At 46.7% G+C, this 19,909-nt stretch overlaps 1 protein-coding gene across 2 annotated transcripts in view; it reads right to left on the bottom strand.

The window, feature by feature from the left end:
• Nucleotides 1-1,590: 1,590 nt before the first annotated feature.
• The window catches only part of MAML3 (mastermind like transcriptional coactivator 3), a 234,951-nt gene continuing 216,632 nt past the window's right edge, over nt 1,591-19,909 (bottom strand). The window contains exons 3-5 of one of the 2 annotated variants that reach the window (XM_088164141.1): nt 10,438-10,680; nt 8,271-8,358; nt 1,591-5,636 (exon numbers count right to left, since the gene is read on the bottom strand). In XM_088164141.1, coding sequence (XP_088020267.1) covers nt 4,645-5,636; nt 8,271-8,358; nt 10,438-10,680 — 1,323 coding nt within the window. In that variant the 3' untranslated portion in view covers nt 1,591-4,644. The remainder of the gene's footprint in view (nt 5,637-8,270; nt 8,359-10,437; nt 10,681-19,909) is intronic. The other variant, XM_088164143.1, reaches the window with a different exon arrangement.

The following is a 19,909-nucleotide window of genomic DNA, read 5'->3' as shown; positions in this document are numbered from 1 at the left end:
ACTAGACAAACATTCCCGGATTCCCAGAGAATGACCACAACTCTGGGAATCATAAAGTCACAGTGAAAAGTAAACTGACTTTAAAAACAATTTTCTGCCAGAAGAAGAGAAAAGTCACGGCTTACCACTGTGAGCTCAAAGTACACCAATGACCAATTTAAACTACGTAGAAGATCAGAGATGGAAGGCCGTGCCTGTTTTGGCAGCTCCTGATAATTCAAATTATTTATGCAATGCTGAATATACTCACGAGAAAGCCAGCAGGAAGAAACTTACCTTGTCATGCCTCTTAAGACATGATTTGGCCAAAAATTATGCACATTTATAGTGGCGTTCAGTCAAATCTATATAATGAACATCTTTATTGTCTCTCTGTACGCTGAGGCTGATAACCAGGTCACAAGATAATTGAGAGGTGGATCAGATTCATAATTACCTTTCTTATTAAAAGGGTGGATATATATGGACACATACACATGGCAGTGGGGCTGGAACGAGATAATCTTTAAGGTTCCTTCCAACCGAAGTCATCCCGTGATTTTATTAAGATAAAAAGACACAACCTAGTGCCTGCAGGTAGCAAGGGCTGAAATTGCATTGAAAACCATAAGATGAAACAAGTACAAAGATTCAAGACCTGAGTCCAACAATGTTTGCTGAGGGGAAAAGGACAGATCAGATGGTGAACAGGCTGGAGCTGACACAGCTGCAGAAAGTGTGGCTCTCCATCACCTACCTTCAGGGAGAAAGTACATCAGGGTCAGATTTAACAACCACAGAAATAATAAAAAATTCTTCCACTAATTTTCCTTCCATGGGCTGAAATATGAAAAATCCACCTACCAAATTGCCAGTGATGCCTTCAGCCAGTCAGTGTTGGAGGTTAGGACTTTTTCCTTTTTTTTGTAGTGCTTTGATCTCTTCTCTCCCGCTTCCTATGTATGGACAGGTCATACATGTCCAGCAGATCTCTGTGATGGTTCCTAAAGGCTTCTGACAACTCAGTTCTCACACTATTGTAGCAGTAGGTGATAGGTAATTACTCTGTGTAATGTGTCTTTATCCTTCTCCAGTTTTCCCATTTTCTCTGACTTCTATGTCCAGGTATGCATTTCCCTTCTTCCCTTCCGCCCCATCTCCATCTTGTCTCCTCCCTGCTCCCTATTTTTGCTCCCAGCAGAGAATAAACACAAAAGGTTGGATCTGGCACCTCTAACAGACCCAGTTAAGGACCAGCTTTCCTGTAGCAGCTGCCTGAGCACAGGAAGCTTTGGTAGCCCACCTTGCTGGAGAAAGGGGCACCATGGCAGAAGGCGGAGGAGCATGTCCCATCCAGCAGCTCATCACAGGGACACAGGGATTCACCGGCTGCTGAACCTGTTGGAGCAGAGGGGCATCCTGGGATGGGCCACACCTAGCCTGTTACTGCTGAGGTCTAACACCTGTAACCCCACCAGGTGCCTTGGTGCAGCCACACAGAAAATCCAGGGCTGGTTCAGACCTGCCTGCATGCAGCTCCCCTCCCCTCCATGGAAGATTGCTCACTGAGGCGCAAGAGTGGGGCAAGACATGATCCATATACACCAGGTATATGACTCATTTAACCATCTTTTATTCGGGTTTCTTTTTTTATTTTGCTGTTTTTTGTTTTTTGTTTCTTTTTCTTTAAAAGCAGTGTGTTAACATCAGGTATTTTTCTACGTTTTCAGACTCTGTACAGGTCTTAAAAGGAAATAAGCAATGCTTAATGTACAAAGTAAAACCAGAAAACTAGAAAAATCTGAATAAAATGGAGCAAGTTGCTGTCAGGGATACAGTACAAATTAGTAATTAGATGTCATCTGAAGTGCAATACCACTGCAGTAAGGATGAGTCAAGGAATGAAATAAAAATACTCTATTTTAAACAAACAGTATATATATATATATTTATATATATATATTTATATGTATATATTTTACAGATAGTAGACCCAGTGATATCTGTAGAATTGTAAAAACATATTTACAAATGACTTTTTTTTAAACATTACATATACATCAGCACCATAGTAAGAAAGAAAAAAAAAAAAAAAAGCCCCAGTCAGCCCAAATCTAATAAAATCTATTCTCTAGTACTTGATCCCAGTATGGAGTATTTGGAGGAAGCTTTACAAAGACAACTTCACCACCATACATCATCAAGGCCTGTATCTCCCCCATGCACTCTGGCTTGCATTGGCTGCTGTGTGGTGGATGTGTGTTTCCAAGTCCTCCTTCCACACCTCCGTGTTGAGAGGTGAGCCCTGCTCGCTCCCACCCAGGGCATGGGTGCTGTGCTGTCCCCAGCACTGTCCCCTGCCCAGCAGGGTGGCTGTCTCCTCACCCTGTCACTGCTCTGTCACACAGGTGTGTACCCCATGCTCATGCTGTCACACTCAGAGCCACAGAACCCTGGTGCCTTCAGGGTGCTGTTTCTCCCAATGTTTGTCTATCCCTTCCGTTCTGACCAAGAGATGCTGACCCACAGGATGAACCAAAAACTTTGGCTGGTGCTCCCTTTCACTGAATTAGGGCCCAACCTGGCTCCTGCTGAAGCAGCAGGCATGCTAACCATGCTCATGACCCTCAGCAGGAGCTGGAATTGGCCTTTGTGCTGTATTTTATAAAGGGGTCAGCTGAAAGAGATGTGATTAAAGCCATTTAAAAAAATGTAGCAGTCAGGGCAGGCTGGATTGATGGCTCACCTTGAGCATATTAAAAATGCAGCTTGTCCTGCTGCATTGCAGCATTTAGAACAGGTAATTCCCCCCACTAGGCAACCACAGCAAGGGAAATTGCTCAAAAGGGAGCCTCAGTGGGGCACCGAGATGGTTCCAGACTCATTTGCTCTCCCTCTTTAAAGTGATGCATGTCTGTGCTCCACAGGGAAAGGCAGGACGTGAAACTGCCAAGTGCCAAGGCCCTCAGCCTCCATGGAATTCAGGGGCTCAGCACTTGGCATTGCTGGGCCCAGGGACAGCAGCACAAAAGGAGATGATCAGGAGCTGGGGAATTGGGACTGGCACTGACACTGCTGAAGAGCACGACTCATGGCTCACAGAGGCCAGTGCTAGGCCAGAGAGTGCTAAAGGTCTGGACTCTGGGTCAAGTTAACATTTCTTATATGCACAACTATATAACCTGATGAACAGCTCTCAGCTGAAAACGCGAAAGAGGTAATAGGTTCCAGCAAACAGCCTCCACCTGCAGTTTGGGAGCCCTGCTGCACACACTCAGAATGGCTGGTGACTTCAGTGTTGTGTGAGATTTGTCACAACTCCATCACAGGGCTGCTCAGCACTGGTCCAAACAGTGGAGATGGTGATACATCCCTATTATCTTAAACCTTATTTGGGCAGACCCCGTCTTTGTAATATCAATTATTTTATCCACTCATGAATGTTCTTTACAGCAGTCCTCCACTGACTCCTGTTCTTCAAATACTGCAGTGAATTTTATTCTAGTAAACCAGAGAGATTAGACCAAACATCTGTTTAAAACTGAACATATCACATGGAGAGCCCAGACACCCTGGGATAATGCTACCTGCCAAACCTGCACTTTTCCAGAGGGGAGGAGAGAGTCTTCCTGTGTGCCAAACCCTCACTGTATGTTTTCTCATGCTTGTTTTCTCCTCCCCTGCCTGGCCCTTGCCTAAAAAAAAAGTGCAGCCAGCTCAGCTTGCTTTACACTGAAGGAACAGGAGGGGAAGGGAGTGAACTGAGAACATTCTGGGGAGGAAGGAGAGGGAAGGACCAGCTGAGGAGCTCTGCTGACGTCTCTTGGTACCTCTCAGCCCTTCAACACTCCAGGCAGCTGAGCCACGCCAAGTGCTCTGACTTGGGAAGCACTATTTCAAGTCCCAAGGGGACTAAGCAGTTCATTAAATTAACCCACCACTAGGCTGTCTCCAGCAGCAGTTGCATAATCAATCTGCCCTCAACACTGCCAAATTTATGTTCTTCTGTGCTTGTAGTGGGGTTTATCACTCTGCAGTGAAAATGGTGACCTCCCTGTGATTGTTTAGGTTTGTCATGTGAGTGCTGTGCATTCCCTCAGGACGGCCCAGAGCCAGCCCCATCAGCCTGGCCATGGCTCTCCCAGACCTGCCTGCCCCTGGGATTAAGCCCATTTCTGACCAGGGCCTGTGCAATCACCCTGGATATCTGTAGGCTTTGCTCCCAGCTTTTCCATCTGCTTCCCTGGAAGCTGCAATGTGCACAATCACATAAGGTGGGAGATGTTGGGACCACCCCAAACCACTGTGCAATGAAGCCTTGTTTTAAGTGGGGAGAGAAGGAATTTTCCCAGCCAGACACATCAGCTGGCATTTCCAGTTTCCCCATTCTGCCTCGCACACACACAGAGTGGGCGCTGCCACGCAACAAAGATTGCTTGGTGACAGTTTTGGGATGCTGATGTTCTCATCGTCCCCTGAATCTTCTAAAGTTGGCTACAGATCAGCTCGGTTTGCACAATTTAAAACAAAAGAAAACAAAATTACCCCAAACCAAACCAACACAAACAAAACCAACAATCCAGGGATGGGGAGAACATCCAACTCCCTCTTTGCTCGTTCAAACGTAACAAAATGCAACCAAAGCTCCAGACTATACAATCCCATTCACTGGGGGTTTCCAAACAACTCATCAAGTTCTTGAATCCACTCATCCCCTGGTCCGCTCTTAATAATGGAGTCCACAAGGTCTGTGCCTTCTGCTAAACTGGAGAATGACCCCCCTGCTCCTCCATTACTGTAGTTGTAAGATACGTCCTGAGTGGGATTCCTCTCGTAGGCCTGTCCTTGGCCACTCTGAGCAAAGGAACCCCCTGGCATTTGCTGCGTTGGGGGCTGACTGAAGCCTGACATGGCCGGGACCCCTTGGCTTATTGCTGGCATCACCATCGGCCTGGCCTGGCTGGCTGCCTGCTGCCCAGGGAGGGGCTGCAGCAGCTGTCTCCCCATGGCTGGGTTCAGGGCTCTCACTGTCCCACTCGTGTCCACAACCGTCTGGTTGAGTCCCTGTGGGAAGTGCTGCTTGGACAGCCGTGGCTGCCCGGACGGCATCGTGTACGCGGTGCCGTTGTTGAAGGGCCCCATTTCACCGCTAGTCCTGCCAGGTATGCCTTGCAAGCCTCGCTGCTGCCAGCTTTGTGTTCCTTGAGGGACGGCCCCCATCAGGTTCTGAAGCCGTGGGGCTTGTGGCCTTGGCAAGACCTGGCCCACAGGTCCTTTCATCTGCTGCTGGTGCTGGGGAAGAGCAGAGTTTACCAGCATGTTCTGACCAAAATTGCCAACCATTCCCACCGCTTGTCCGGAGGCAGGCTGCCTTGTTCCCTGGCCTGCGCCGTGTGCCATGCTCATGCCGCTTTGGTTTGGGTGCTGCAACATTTGGCTCATCCCTGTGCTCATACTGTACATTCCTGGCTGGCTGGAAGAGGCATTGCTGTAAGGAGTCATGCCCATATCCGACTGGCCCGCAGTGGTGGGCAGCGTGCTCGGGGGCTGGGAGGGACCCATGGCCATCATGCTGGCGTTCTGGGCCATCATTCGGGACGTCCTCATGCTCTGCAGCGCTACTTGGTTTCTCACAGCCACTATATCCTGGGGTGAACCTGCACCAAAAAGGGAGGAAGGTAAGAAAAAGCCCACAACCCTGCAAATCTTAATTAACACACTTTTGCATAAGACAGAATATGTAGGAGCGTCCTTGGCAGCACTTATCTTCTTCAGCTACACCTAATTCAGCTTCTAGCAGGCAAATGGAAAAACTTCCACCAGTCTTCGTCATTAGCAGCAAAGCAGCTGAACTTCAGCTTACCATTTGAAGCTCTCCTTTGAATATCTCCATTGTCTTTCAAAAGTAAGCCTTGAAAATGGAAATGTCAGTCTCAGAAGGCCAATCAATTTTTTTAATAGCTCAGGAGGCATAAATGAATGGATTTTCTATAGCATAGCTACTGATTAATTCTATGGAAAGAAGAAAAATTGGGTTTTTGTGGACATTGAAAGCAGGGAGAGTGTATTAGTGAATCAATACTATAAGCACATTTTACTTCACCTTAGGCCAGTGATGGGAAACCAGAAAATCCTAGCCTTGTTAAATTCCACACTGTGACAGATAACCATGCTTGTGTCTGACTTTCAGGGGTAGGGGGAAGCTATTGATTTCTGGGGAGCCAATATGCTTCTGTATTTACTATCTTTAAATAAAGACAATTACCTGGAGCTCAGATCATGCCATGGGTTCATTGTGGATTTTTCACTACCAAATACAACAGTCAGGTTTGAGTCACTAACTAAATAGTCAAATTCTTCAGATTTAAGTCACTGACTAAATACAGCACTCGGCAGGTGAAGCTCAGAGTGTATGAGGCACACAGTTGCTCCAGGCTCAAATGTTATTAAATGCCAGGTATAAATAGAAAATCATTGCTTAAGAGTACAGAACCGTACAACAGGATCTGAATGTTCTTAAATCAGCCTCTATCTGTTGTCCCTCAGTGGCAGACAACATCCCTGAACATCCGTGGGGAGTGGAGAACACTGTTCCCTCTTGTTGATGTTGGCTTGGTTTCCATCAGAAATAGGTCTGGATAAAGGAAGCAACATTTCTATACATGTCACTCTATTACCTAACACAGAGGATGGCTACAACTCCATTTTCTGCAGCACCACAAGCTTCTGGTGGATGCTTTTAGCTCCAGCACACAGCTAAATTAAACATTTTGTAGCATGAAGCGAGACCATCTGGATCCCACTGGAACAGACCACATGTAGTGGCAGCTTTTACTTTATTCATGCTATCAAACTGCTCTCTTAATGACTGGCACTGGGGTTCCCTTGATTTTTCTTAACTTAGATCAGCTCCTTCCATGATTAGAAATAGTTTTTTTACCACAACTCCAGCAAGCGCTTAAGGTGCAGATAATGTTAAAATCTTAATGCATCTTTAGCTATTTTTTAATTGAGAATGGCAGTTGAAAAGCTCCAAAGGAGTCACCAACAGCACGTGGTTCACATACTACTTTTGTTAACTACTGTACTTGGCATAAGTGACAGGAGATCAGACAAGGAGTAGTTAAAAGAGAGATGCAACAGATTTCAAGATTTTAGGCCACCTTCTGGTCTCACTTACACATAACCTACTGCACTGGATTACCTTCATGTGACTAAAAAATAAAAAATGGTGAAGTATTTAAATTAGTTCATTTATGAAAATGAATTCTTTGCTCTGTCCGATTAGCCTAAATTCTCTTCTCTGTTTCTTTTAAATAATACATACAAAGGCAGTGTTTCAAAGAAGCATGAATGCAGAGAGATTGTATGTGTGCATCTCAGTAGATGGCTGTGCACACACACTTCTTGATTTTGGAACTGAATTATTGTAAAAGTAATTTCATACAGAACTTATGGTACCAAAGATAAAAAAGAAGGGGGTGATTAGAAGAAGCCACCCTGATATATGCCAGTGGAAGATGTGGATGCCTTTTCACATCCTGGGAACCTGGCAGTGTGAAATGTCCAGAATTGTCTCCCTTGTCTTCTGTTGCATTTAAGTGATATTGTCATGAATATACAGCTCAAGTGTGTCTTCATTCCATGTCTACATAGAAATCAGTGAAGACATTCAGCTGATGCTTTACACCTAAAAAGCTCAGAACTAACTTATTTTCCTAAGCCAAAATGAGTGCACTTACATTCTTCAGTTACGTGGGAGCACACCAAAATAATACTTACGCTTCTTTTGAGATAATTAAAAAAATCTCTATTTACATCTCAAATATTTCAGTTTCCCATACCTAGCATTGATCAGTCCCTTCCCCAGATAAGCATGACCTCTCTGAAATTCTCAGCTCATCGAATCAGATAAAGTGGGGAATGACAAGATGCACTCAGAAATGCTAGCAGGAATAAAACCTCCTAAGAGTAGAGGCCAACAAGATAAATCCATGAATGAATCCATGACATCTGGATGTCAAAGAGGCAAAACAAATGTCAAGGGAAAAAAAAAGATAGAGAAAAAGCAAGCAGTTTTCACTGAACAGAGCAGAAAGGAAAATATAAACTTAACTGAATATGCAAACTTGGGCATTCCCCTTTGGTAAAATATGTGGTGTGTGCCACAGCCTGTATTCCTCTTTTGGCACACTGCTTAAACCCTAGCAGTCACAAACTGCACAAGCTTTCACACATTTGCTATCTGAAGGGCATTGACTGCAAAACAAGAAAAACAATTTGACTTTTACCTTGGAATTGATTGACCTGTTGCACTGGGTATGGGCTCCGCTGCTGATGCAGATGCTGCCGAGGCAAATGTGACTGCTGCTGCATCTGCTGGAAATGGAGGAGGAAAGAAAGCAGAAGAGAAAGAGATGATTAATTAATTAATGGGCTGGTGGCAAAGCTGCAGAACTTGCAGTGGTTCTTATCTGGTGAGGTGTTCTGCAGAGAGAGAGGCAGAGTCATCTGGAGGGTTCTCCTCACAGCACTTGGGATACCCAGCATTTAGACTTTTTGGCTCAAAAAGGAACATGCACTGAAGCCAACATCATTGCTCCTTACCTACAGCCATTTCATCCTGACCTCTACAGCATGAGCTGAACTATCTTCAGGCAGAAAGGAGAGGGAGGGATGTGAGCTAACTTTGCTCACCTAGGTCTAAGGTCAACTGTATCCACACACACTTTCCTTCCCTCAGTCCTGCCAAGGTCCAGAGGTTTGTGTTCCTGCTGCAAGACTTTGCTCCATGTCTGCACTAACAACACTCAGCTGGCAAGGATTACTGCATCCTGACCCAAGCACTGCAGCCTTGGAACATTCCTGAGCCAAACTAGAAATGGATTACTAAAGCACATTTCCTCTTGTGCTTCAGTGAATGGTATTTGGGGAGTGGTGACTGCAAAATGCTCCCTTGATCCAGACCACATTGCTCCTCTGTGGTTGTTTTCTATGAATACTTGTGAATATTTTAAAACAGAATCAAGGGCTGATTATAAAAACAGAGCTTTCAGATGCTAAGGTGTACTCAATTAAGCACTTACTGAAGGGGCATGTCTTGGAGCATCATCTGCATCTGTACGAATGCTGTGTCCAAAACCAATGATGTGTAACAAAGGTAGGAGAATGGCAGAGATATGAAGGAAGTACTAATCTCTGCATTCATAAGTATGTGTTACACACTATCAGAAAGAAAGAGGGACTCTTGTTAGGGACAAACTACCCCAAAGTTAGGAGCCTGAGGACTGTGACTTTACCACTTTTCATCTCTGAAAAGTGTGCCAGCACACTTGAGAGCCTTAGCTTGGTGGCCTTTTAACACTTTTGGGCTTGCCTTCAGCATCCAAGTCACTAACGGGCTCTTGGCTTTATGCATATGAATTGGCCCAATCCATGGGATGCATTACTGCATCCTCACTCTCGTGCACTTGTTCACACTTGAATCAGTTCAGGCATCTTCATCCTAAATATTTCTAGGAGCATCCTTCCTGTTCACCGAGAGTAAATTTTTCTGTTTCTCAGGAGCAACAAGAGAAAGGGGGGGAGGCAACCTGTATTTCTGTGGTTACATGGCATGCATGTGTTCTAACACAAATTCAAGCAGATGATCTTAAGCCATTTTTCCTTAGCAAGAGAGAAGCAAAGCTTAAAGCAACTGCTGACCTACCAGATCATTATCTAAGTAACATTAGGGGGCTGCAACTTTAAACTTGGGTGTGATCTTGTAGGAACTCAACAGTGTGCTTTTCCTCTGGCTTTCTCTTGGGCTGCTTTAAAACTACAGCTGAATTAAGCATGCACCACTGTTCAGACTGCATAGTTTAACATCCATATTGCAAAGCCCAGGAGCTCAGGAAGCCAGGTGATAGCTCCAATGCAGCTCTTCCACATTGCCACGGCCAGAGCTGCTTTCACTGTTCTCCCACTACAGGCTCTGGTTCCCCCCTTGCTGCTGTCTCTCCCTTGTATGACCTAATTGCTCCTACAATCAATAAACCAGATTAAGGAATTGGTCTGGGTAAATAGTAACATTTTTCTTCACTAAGTCTTCTTTTAACCCATGTCCATTCTTTGTCCCAGATCCCTGTGCAGCTGTGCACAGATTTTGCCAGTGCAAGACCACAGTCAGAGCTAGGGGAGAGGACCTGTGACTGTAACTGCAGCAGAGTCTGCTTCTGCTGGAGTAAATGCACCATTAGATGCCAGGTAAAGAGCTAACTTTTCCAGAGCCTAAAATCCAACGTGGCTATCAAGCCCAATATTAGAAACATGGATAATATTTACCAAGCTAATGGTTGGACTGATACAGTGGTTTGTGAAACACCCTGAAGGACGCACAGAGAGAGAATCCCCAAATCTAGAAGGAAGGGCTGGTGCTGCACTGTCTGTAGTGCCCGTGCTCATTCCATACTGTACCTGCTCCGCTAGGATCTGCTGCTGCTGCTGCTGCCTCTGCTCCCGGAGAAACTGCTGCTTCTGCTGCTCCATCACTTGGAGCTGCGCTCTCTGCTCGATCAGCATCTGCTTCATGATGGCTGCCTGGGGCTGGCTCCCAAGGAAGTGTCCCCCGGAGCTGGTGCCTGTGACCATGCTGCTGGAACCCGCCGGGACAGAGGGCTGCATGGGCCCCGTGGGCCGGGACAATCCCACCTGGTGCTCCTGTGAAAACAGAGAGGGAATGCCTTGTTACACAGGCAAGGGAAAAGGGAATGCCTGGTACTGAGTGCTCCACAGGTAAAGGAAGAGGGAATGCCTTGTTACTGAGTGCTCCACAGGCAAGAGAAATCCCAGCTTACCAAGCTAAGGAGGCACAGAGTCCATAGGTGAAGCCTGGAGAAAGACGGAGCCGTGGACTGCTCCCCGCAGGGAATAGTTTCCTCTTTTCTCCTGGAATTTAAGGCCCCGCAAGTAAAGCAGGAGCACTTTATAATTAATTAATAGTGAAATAATGAAGTTGTGAGCTAAGTTTTTTTCGTGCTTTAGAGTCATGTTTTTCTAAACTTTTTCTCCCTTCTCAAGGAGACAAGTATATTTTCTCTTCCTTTCTATTGTAACAGCAATTTAACATAGCCCCCCAGAACTGAGGAGCAATTTAACATAGCCCCCCAGAATTGAGGAGCACACAACCAATAGTGGGAGATGGCAGCACTAATTCTTCTCCAGAAGCTCAGGATTTAACTCCATTATGTGTTTATTCAAGATTTCTATCCTGCAGCACTGGACCAGTGTGTGTGGCTGGAAGGAACCAGGGCAAGCGTCTTCTCTGCACACACCCCACTCTCTCTTCATGTTCTAAATCCCATTTGCCGCCTTTTAGCGCTGGGAAAAGCACCGGCGAAAGGTGGGGAGGGAAATCCCAACCCGCGTCCCGGCGGAGGGACGGGATCAGGGTCGAGATCGGGGTCGGGATCAGCGGCGCCATCTGGGCGCTGCCGCCGCCGGCAGGTGGCGCTGCTGACTCGCGGCCCTGCCCGAGCGGGGCCGAGCGGGACCGAGCAGAGCCGAGCGGGGCCGAGCGAGGCCGAGCAGAGCCGAGCGGGGCCGGCTCCTCCCGGGAACTCCGGGGAGCATTCCCGGGAGTTGGCTGAAGTCTCCCGAGCCGTCACCGCCCAGCCCGAGGCTGTCCCGCAGCCATGGCAAACGGGATTCACCGCCAGAGCTCCTAGGGTCTCGACCCGGGGCCACGCCGTCCCTAATGCTCTGTCTGGAAACCAGAGACTGCACGTCCCGTCCCTATCTCGGGTGTTGAGTCCGTAGAACCTCTTCAGCTGATGAACAGGGACGACAGGGACTTATTCAAAACTGACGGAAAGGTCCTGTGTCATCATCATCATCACTTTAGCATCCTTTGTGCAAAGCCTGCCAGGGTGATGTTCAGATTCACCTGCCTCGCCGGGTGTTTGCGATATGTCAGTCACTGCGTGATCTGGGTGTACAGAAAGGTTGTCGTGCTGCACCCACGCCAACCCAGTCAGAGAAAGGGTTAAGTTCAATGCTGGAGTGTAGCTTGGGAAATGAGGATCAGCCTTTCTGCATGAAGGTCAGGTTTTCAAGGACCCCGAGGAAATAACAAAATACAATTTGTCCACATCTCTACTTTTCACAGATACTCCCTGCAGGGCTCTCTGCTGAAACGCAGCTCTCTGATAGGGGTTCTAGCCCCTTTTAACATCTCTCTTGGTTTGAAAGTTCTCTCCCTGTTCCTCTTTCCAATTCTCCCCCAGTCCCATCACCCACTGCACTTTGCACTTTACAACCTGGTCAAGCACGGTCCCCACAGCATCCCAAGGGCCAGGGCTGCAGCACTGGCTGGGTCTCCCCCAAGCTGGGGTCAGGGAATCACTGAGGATCCCTCAGCTGCTCCTGCACCAAACCCTTCACCCACCCCTGTCGCTGAGCTCCTGCTTTCTTTGCTTTGGGGGGACACACGCATTTCTTGGCTGTCTCCAGCAGAGCTGATGGCAAAGGCTTTTTCCTACCACCCCCTGGCCCTCCCCCGGCTTCTGATGAAGTCATCAAGCTACCAATTGCATAACTGATGCACAGGACTATCCTGTGTTATACTGGGATATGGGCCAACTGCTTCCATTTATAGACAAAAGCAGGGCCATGCTGCCAAAATAACAGAGCCTTTGCTGCACCCACTACAAGGCAAAGAAAAAGGAGGGGAAAAACCCCAGGAGCTGAAGTGCATGCTGTGAAGTGACATCCCTTGGAGCTTCCTCTGCGAGCTTCAGTGCACAGCTGCCTTTGGAGCTGCAGACCAAGTCCTCGTTGAATTGCCTTTAAAAAAAAAAATCTTCCTACAGATCTCCTGTCCTGGCTTCTAATGCACACAGCTGAGGGACATGTTCACCCCACACAGAAAGCACTCCATTCTCTGATGGATTATGCTATAAATTAATTCTGGAGTTTAAAAGGAAGAAAGCTTTGAAAGGAGCCCCACTGGCTGACATGAGCCTGGTGCACTGTAGCCACAGCAGCTGAAGGAAATGCAAAGATTAGCACACAGGTGTCACTTCCAGTGCTGTGTGTTTAGTCATTTCAAGGTACATCATGAAAACTTCCTGTTTCTGTTAAAGCCAGGCCTTCTTCATCTAGACCACCCTCCTGTCCAGAACATTTCTTCTCCTTTCCTTTCTTTTCTTGGCAAAAGCTCTTCCCAACTGATGTGAAAGGGCCCTTCTGAGATCACTGGGAGCAGCCCTGGGTTGTGTATCCTGAAAATAAGAGCACAGCCCAGGTGAAAGGTCTCTGCAGGCAGGAAAATGCTCCCTAGCACCTGGTAGCAGAGCTCTTTCCCCAGCACTTTAGCAGCCTGGCACTGCTGCTGCTATCCTCCAAGGGGAGTGTGTGGAGATGACACCTGGCAATGGGCAATGTGGCAGGGAATTGGGGATGGAGGAAGCAACACTGGACTCTACATGGCTGCCTCTTACAAGCCATGGCAGCTCCAGACCCAGATGCAGTCTCACCACAGAAGCTGAACACCAAGTCAAGCAACTCAGGCTAAATGCAGCACTTCCACACCTACAGAGCTTAAAAACCAAACTAATCCAAACTTCACTGACAACCCTCTTTGCTCCTGCTCTGCCTGACTGCTCCCTCCTACTGTACCCTGAGCCTTCCTTCTCCTCCTCCTCATTCCCTGCTATCCCTTTCTCCTTCCTACACCCTCTGCATTTTCCTTTCTCTACCAACTGGCACTGGTAGCTCTTTTGTCACTCTCCAGACACCCCCATCAGCACCCAGCCTGTAGCTGCATATCAGCCTTGCAGCTTCATATCACCCATGCTTGGTGTCCCCAGTGGCTTGGATCTCCCAGGGATCTGCAGCAGCAAGGGGACTGCCCAGCTCTTTCCCCCAGGGCCCTGTGCTCATGTGTGCACAGGGGTGTCCTGAGGACAGGTAGTCCCTGAAGAGAGTGACAAGATGCCCTGGAAGGCAAAACACAGATTGTATTCTGGCTCTTTTTAACACCACCCAAAGCCACTGTGTGCTGCTCTCAGGCTGCAAACAGCTCTCTCCTGCTAACAGTGGCTCGAGCAGAGTCATTCCAGTCGGGAGCAGTGGTGCTGCAGCTCTGCTGCAGGGTCCTCACCGAGGGACAGGTGAAGCCAAGAGCTGGTTACATAAAGGGAGGTTGGTGCCAAGGCCTCTCAGCTGTGACACAGAGAGAGTTCAAACACAGGCTGGCCCTGCCCCTGCAGCCTCAGCTGTCCACTTTTAAGGCAGCCCAGGACAGAATTAAGCCCCTGGGAGCAAAAGCAGGTATTGCAGGAGCCAAAGAGCTGCCTGTTCACAGAACTGTTTCCAAATGGTCAGCATAACATACTTGGACAGGTTTGTAGAGATGCAGGGCACCAGGTAAAATGAACTTGTGCAGGGATCTGACTGCTTACTTAATGCCTCCACGAGAGTTGCCCCTATGGATAATCTGATCCTTAGTCAAGCGACAGGAAGATAAATCCTGTGTCCTCCCAGAGTATTTCCAGGCCTCTACTGGACTGATACTCTGGAGTGGAATACCCTGCAGGAGCTCAGAGTAACATGTGTGATATGTATAGCTAGGCACAGTAAAAGGATAACAAAGGGGAGGGGAAACGAGATTTTCCTCTTTGTCTCAAATCTTACATGCCTCTTCCTTATCATGCAGTAATTTATTCCTTCTGCATGTCATTCAATCCCCCAACTGCAGCTAAAAGCAATCATACAATTTCCTTTCAGAACAAGCAGAACGACCACCAGCTGAAGCCCCAAGAGCCAGGCAGGGACACCCAAGCCTGCCCATTATCCCTCTGTGCACTGATAGACGTGGAGGAGCCAGCTCTGCTCCCACTGAAGGCCAAGAGGCCAAAGTGGCACCTCAGAGAAAAGGGGGGCTGTTCCAGACAACTACTGGCAGAAATCAACAGAGGATGGGTATTCCACATCTGGGAGCAAAGCATTGCCCAAAAAGCTGAGAGAGGCATAGACTGGAAAGCAGGGTTGTGAATGTATAAAATGGACAAACAGACATAATTTTCTGTGCTGTTCTGTGTCATGTGAGAGAATGGATATTGAATATAAAAAGCAAACAGAAGCCAGGAGGTAGCTTATCCTGCACACTGCATCAGAAGAATGACACTAGAAAAATGTATACGATCAGACATCTACATTTTAGAGTCGGAGCAGAAAAAATAGACAAAAAAAATGATTTGTGGCAGAAAATGCCTGCCAGCGAGTGACTTAAAGAGCTCAATCCATTTAGCTTACCACAAAAAGAACGGAGAGATGCTTTGACCATGGTGGATAAAAATACCTTCATGAGGGAAGAAATTCCTTAAAGAGCTCTTTTATCCAGCAAAGAAGGCAAAACCAGATGCAAGGACTGGAAGCTGAAGACAGATTCAAATCAGAAAGAAGAATCACATTTTTACCCTCTGATTCCATTACCCATCAGAAATGGCAGATCTCCACAATTTGATGTCTTCAAGGATGAATGCCTTTCTGGATGAGCACAACACTAGTGCAGTGGAATGGGTGTGATGTGCAAGGCAGAGCAGCACTGTCTGCCCTCACCTCTGCACACCCCTGAGCTGCTGCTGGGGACACAGGCACTGCCTGCATGTCTGTATGTGTCTCTGTGTGTTAAGAAGAGGGATCTCCAACCTATTACTGGGATCAAAAATATTACTCCATTTCCACACACTAGGTCACAGTAAAACATCTCTGCCCAGTGTTTTCGGAGCAGCCTGAAAGCACATTCCTATACTCCCTCAGAAATATTTCTATTGAATTCTTTGTAATGTTGTGACTTATTGTGTCTCACAAGGATCTTAATCCTCTCTCTCTAAATCAGACTGCCCACAGCAAAACCACCTTTCTCAGAATGGTACCATCTGACAGACTAAGGGAATTACAAATCCATTAATTTCAGACTTCTGGAGTTGTTTTTTGCCTCAAAAAAAAAACAAAACAAAAACACCTTATAGGACGAAGGGATGGAATACGCTGGTTCACAACTCCAGCTTCAGCAGCAGGCTCAGCAGAGCAGATTGCTTCACCTATTTCCTCTGTCATCCAGCCTCAGGGAGGGGCTGCAAACCTCTCCTCTCCCCCCAGGCCCCTGGTTGCCATGGTCTTTCATACAGTATCTGAGCAAACAAGATCCTTCTGATGTTTGACACCAGACCTCTGCATGCAGCCAATTTGTTTTCTTTTCACCTCTCTTCGCCTGCATCTCTCCTCCCAGTCTTTTCCGTGCAGTTTATTCTGCCCAAAGAACAAACAGGATCTGTCAGACTTTGGCGTATTTTTGTTTTCTTCTAGGAATTTTCCAATGTCTCCATTTCTGTTGATGAAGTGGGTAACAAAGGGCTCTAAAAGGGGCAACTGTTTTTCTAATACTATTTAAGAGTTAAAGGCTGGCAGAAGTTCTTCTCAAAGCCTGTGAGGAGAAGAGGCTTTGCTGGCACCTCCCAACACACCCACTTCTGCTCCAGCCCAGGGGTTTAACTCCACAAACCCCGAGCACAACCGATGGAATTCAGGAATGACTGGATTTAGGAATGTAGCATTTCAACAGAATGCCACTGAACTTCAACCAGCCTGATAAAACCATGCTCATTTCCTCTTTTACAAATAATAGATCTGGTGATTTCTCCCTCCCCTCAAGAAATAAACCTTTGCAGGGGAAATCACTCCTGCTTTCAGTTTTGTTTATGCCCAGTTTCACCAACATACCATAAGACCATGGTATGGAGTGTAAGGATATAATGGGTGGGTTGTGGACTGAGAAGTATTCATTTATCTCAAAGAACTATTTTCCTTGTAATTGCAATTTTAATTGGTCTTATTATTTGTAGAAGAAAAATAAAAAGTGGATCGGCCCAAATTCAAACCAAAATACCCTCTTTACATCCATATCTTAAAAAAAAAAAAAAAAAAAAGAAGATGGGAGAAATAAGCACTGGCCCCCAGGCAAGGCTGGTGGCAGGGAGGGAAGGAGAGTGAGGATTTGAAGAAACAAAAGTGCCCAACCTTATATTTTAGGCGTATTGTGAAGGCTGTAATTACTCTCCTCAAAGACTTCTGCATGAAGCTGTGCCATCATGGCATCCCACAGTGTGCCCTACCACTCAGAAAGCAAGAGGGAACCTTCAGGGAGCAAAAGGCAGGAGAAGGGAGTTGAAAACCTGGCCCATGCCAAAGCTTTTCCATGCCACATCCCTGCTGCCTTCTCCCACATCCGAGGGCTTCCAAGGATACAAATCAAGAGGAGCTGTGATTTGCCATTTCAGTGCCAGCTCGGCTCTGTCTTGGTTGATTTCCTGGGACTTTGGAAATTGGTCCTGGAGAAAAACGAAGTGAGACCTGAGGTCGTGGAAGCCACTGGACCCTGGAGCTGGTGCCTGATAGAAATTCCTGCTGCAAGTTTTAGCTTTAATCAATGCCTCCTTCAAGCCCATCCTGGAGCAGGAGGGAGGAAAGCTAATGTGAAGTGTAAGGATAATCACAGCTAGAGAGCCCCTGGAAAGAGGGAGAGAAGAAAAATGGAAGATGAAAGCAGGCAAATGGTTTAAACAAACACTCACACAGGGCCAATGAAAAGGGGGAACAGAGGGAAAATGGCACAATAAAAATAAATGCTGTAAGAGAAAGAAAAGCTTCTAAGCACACACAGGGAAAAATATGAGGCTTGGAAAAAGCAAAAGTGTAAGAAAAAGATGCTCTAATGGAGCTCTCTAGAAGTTAACACTCCCCATTATCAGACAGCCCCTTTCCTTCTAATGGCCCGAGCCTGTACCACATTATCACCTTGGACCCCATGGAGCTCACCGGTTGTTGAGGTATTTTGAAGAGCCTGGCTCTGGCTCAGCCTAGCAGAAGCTGCCTCAAGTCTCCTGTGGATGACTGCAGAGATTTTTTTTTTTTTTTTTTACTCTAGCTGGAATTTTGTTAAACTTCCTCCTGGTTGTTTTGTTTGAGCATAAACAAAAGGTATTTTTTCACACTTAAAGGCGTTTTTCAGATCCTTTTTTTCTGTGCTGTGATAAATTAAATCTTTCATTTTTAGAAATTCCAACTTGGCACTTGTGTTGCTCCTCAGCAAGCAGTGTGTAATTTGCCAAGCCTGAAAGAATCCTGGCTGAGAAATAAACACAGTGGGCCATATGCTCTCCTTCCCATATGCAGAAGGCACCTTACCTCAGAAATTGGGAAGAAGCTGCAATCACCCCATGGTGTTGCTTTTGCCAAGGCAAAAAAAAAAAAAAAAAAAAAAAAAAAAATCCACAGAAAAATGTATGGCAAAGGCTCTCACAAAGTACAGAGCATGGCTCTAGGGACCTCTTCTGCACTGTCCCTGACCCAGTGTTGGTGTCTGGCCTGGTAGGAATGCAGGGAGGGGTCAGGGAGTGTGTCCCCATGTCCCTGGTGCTGGCAGTAAAGCTGTGCTCTCTTCCTGGGTATTTCCCTTCTCAGCTGCTTCTTCCACACTGCTCTCTTCTCCCTGATTCACACCGTGCCCTCAGGAGAGTGAGATCACACACCAGCAGGATGGGGTGAAGTGAGGACTTCCTTCTGCTCTGTGCCCATACAGGACACAGAGGGATACCTTGGATACACAATAACTCAGCCCCTTGGTGGGCTTCAGCAGGTTAGGAGTGGGATTGATAAAAGCATTGGTGCTTATGAAGAATGTTCATCTGTACCTATTCATGCATAAATTCCATGATCTTCCTCTGCCTGACAGTGACTTCAGAGCTGGAATAGTTCCCTTGCCTTGTTTGCATGTGTTTGTCTGTGCTGCCCCTTTGGAGGTGGGACTTCCATCTCAAATCAAGAGCCAAATATTTCCATAGGGTAGCTGGCAGGTGAAGGGAAGTAGTCCAGCTGCCTGGCAAAGCAACAGGATCTTTGCTGTGCTTTCATATAACTAGCTGCTGATAAACCAAGCTGGTTGGGGTGGCACAAACAGGTGTAGGATTCCATTTTTAACATCCTTGAATCCAAGCAACTCAGACCACCTAGTTCCAGCACTTGAAACTCTTTTGATTTTTGTTCCCTCTTGCATGTGGTCTTTGTTAGCCACCTGGCCTTTACTTTGACACAGTCATCTTAGTCCTACTGAAAACTGAGATGTGGCATTCTCATTTGGGCTATGCCTAGCTTGTCCTTAAGGTTTTTAACCTCGACATGTCCAATACTGTATGGCTCCCTCTATTTATACAACTAAGGAAAACCTCACAATTGAATTAATTTCCTTTGTAAGGCCTAACTCAGCTCAGGTTTTAGAAGAATTGTCTTTATCCCTAGGCTTCCAGGTCTCTAAGGCATAGCTTGCTTTGCTGATCAAGCCCTTATTAATGCTGTCTGAGGCTTTCTAGATGGCCTTGATACCTCTTAAGCTTTAAATTTCCTCTTTTTTTTTCTCTCCCTGCACAACATGAATGCTCTTTTTGCCTCCTTCTATGCTGCCATCTTCCTAATGCCTACTTATTTTTGCCAGCTTAACTAGCCCTCCCAGTGCAACCCCAGCTGCCTTTTTGCAGCCGTGGACTCACTTCTGAAGCCCTGCCTTCACTGGAGACAGGTCTTTGCACAGGATTGTGTTGATCTCTCTCATGAGACACTTAAAGCAAGACATGATCTCCCTCTATCCCCACTTCCCATCCTGCCCAGCTCTCTGCTCCTGGCCACAGAGGAGGTGGCCTCATCAGTGTTCCCCAGCCCTTTTTCTTGTTCTGGCAACCTCACTGGGTCCTCTCTTCTCATCTCTCTTGCCCCCATCTGCCTTCTGCTTTTTTATATCTCCCTCTCCTCTTGCTCTTTCCCATTGCAGCACAAGCATGCTTTAAAATAAAAAAATACAATCCAAACAACCCTTGACTCCTAGTGACTCTCC

Source organism: Sturnus vulgaris, chromosome 4, assembly GCF_052056855.1.
Source record: "Sturnus vulgaris isolate bStuVul1 chromosome 4, bStuVul1.hap1, whole genome shotgun sequence".
Classification (NCBI taxonomy): Eukaryota; Metazoa; Chordata; class Aves; order Passeriformes; family Sturnidae; genus Sturnus; species Sturnus vulgaris.
This window is presented reverse-complemented; position numbering and strand designations above follow the sequence as displayed.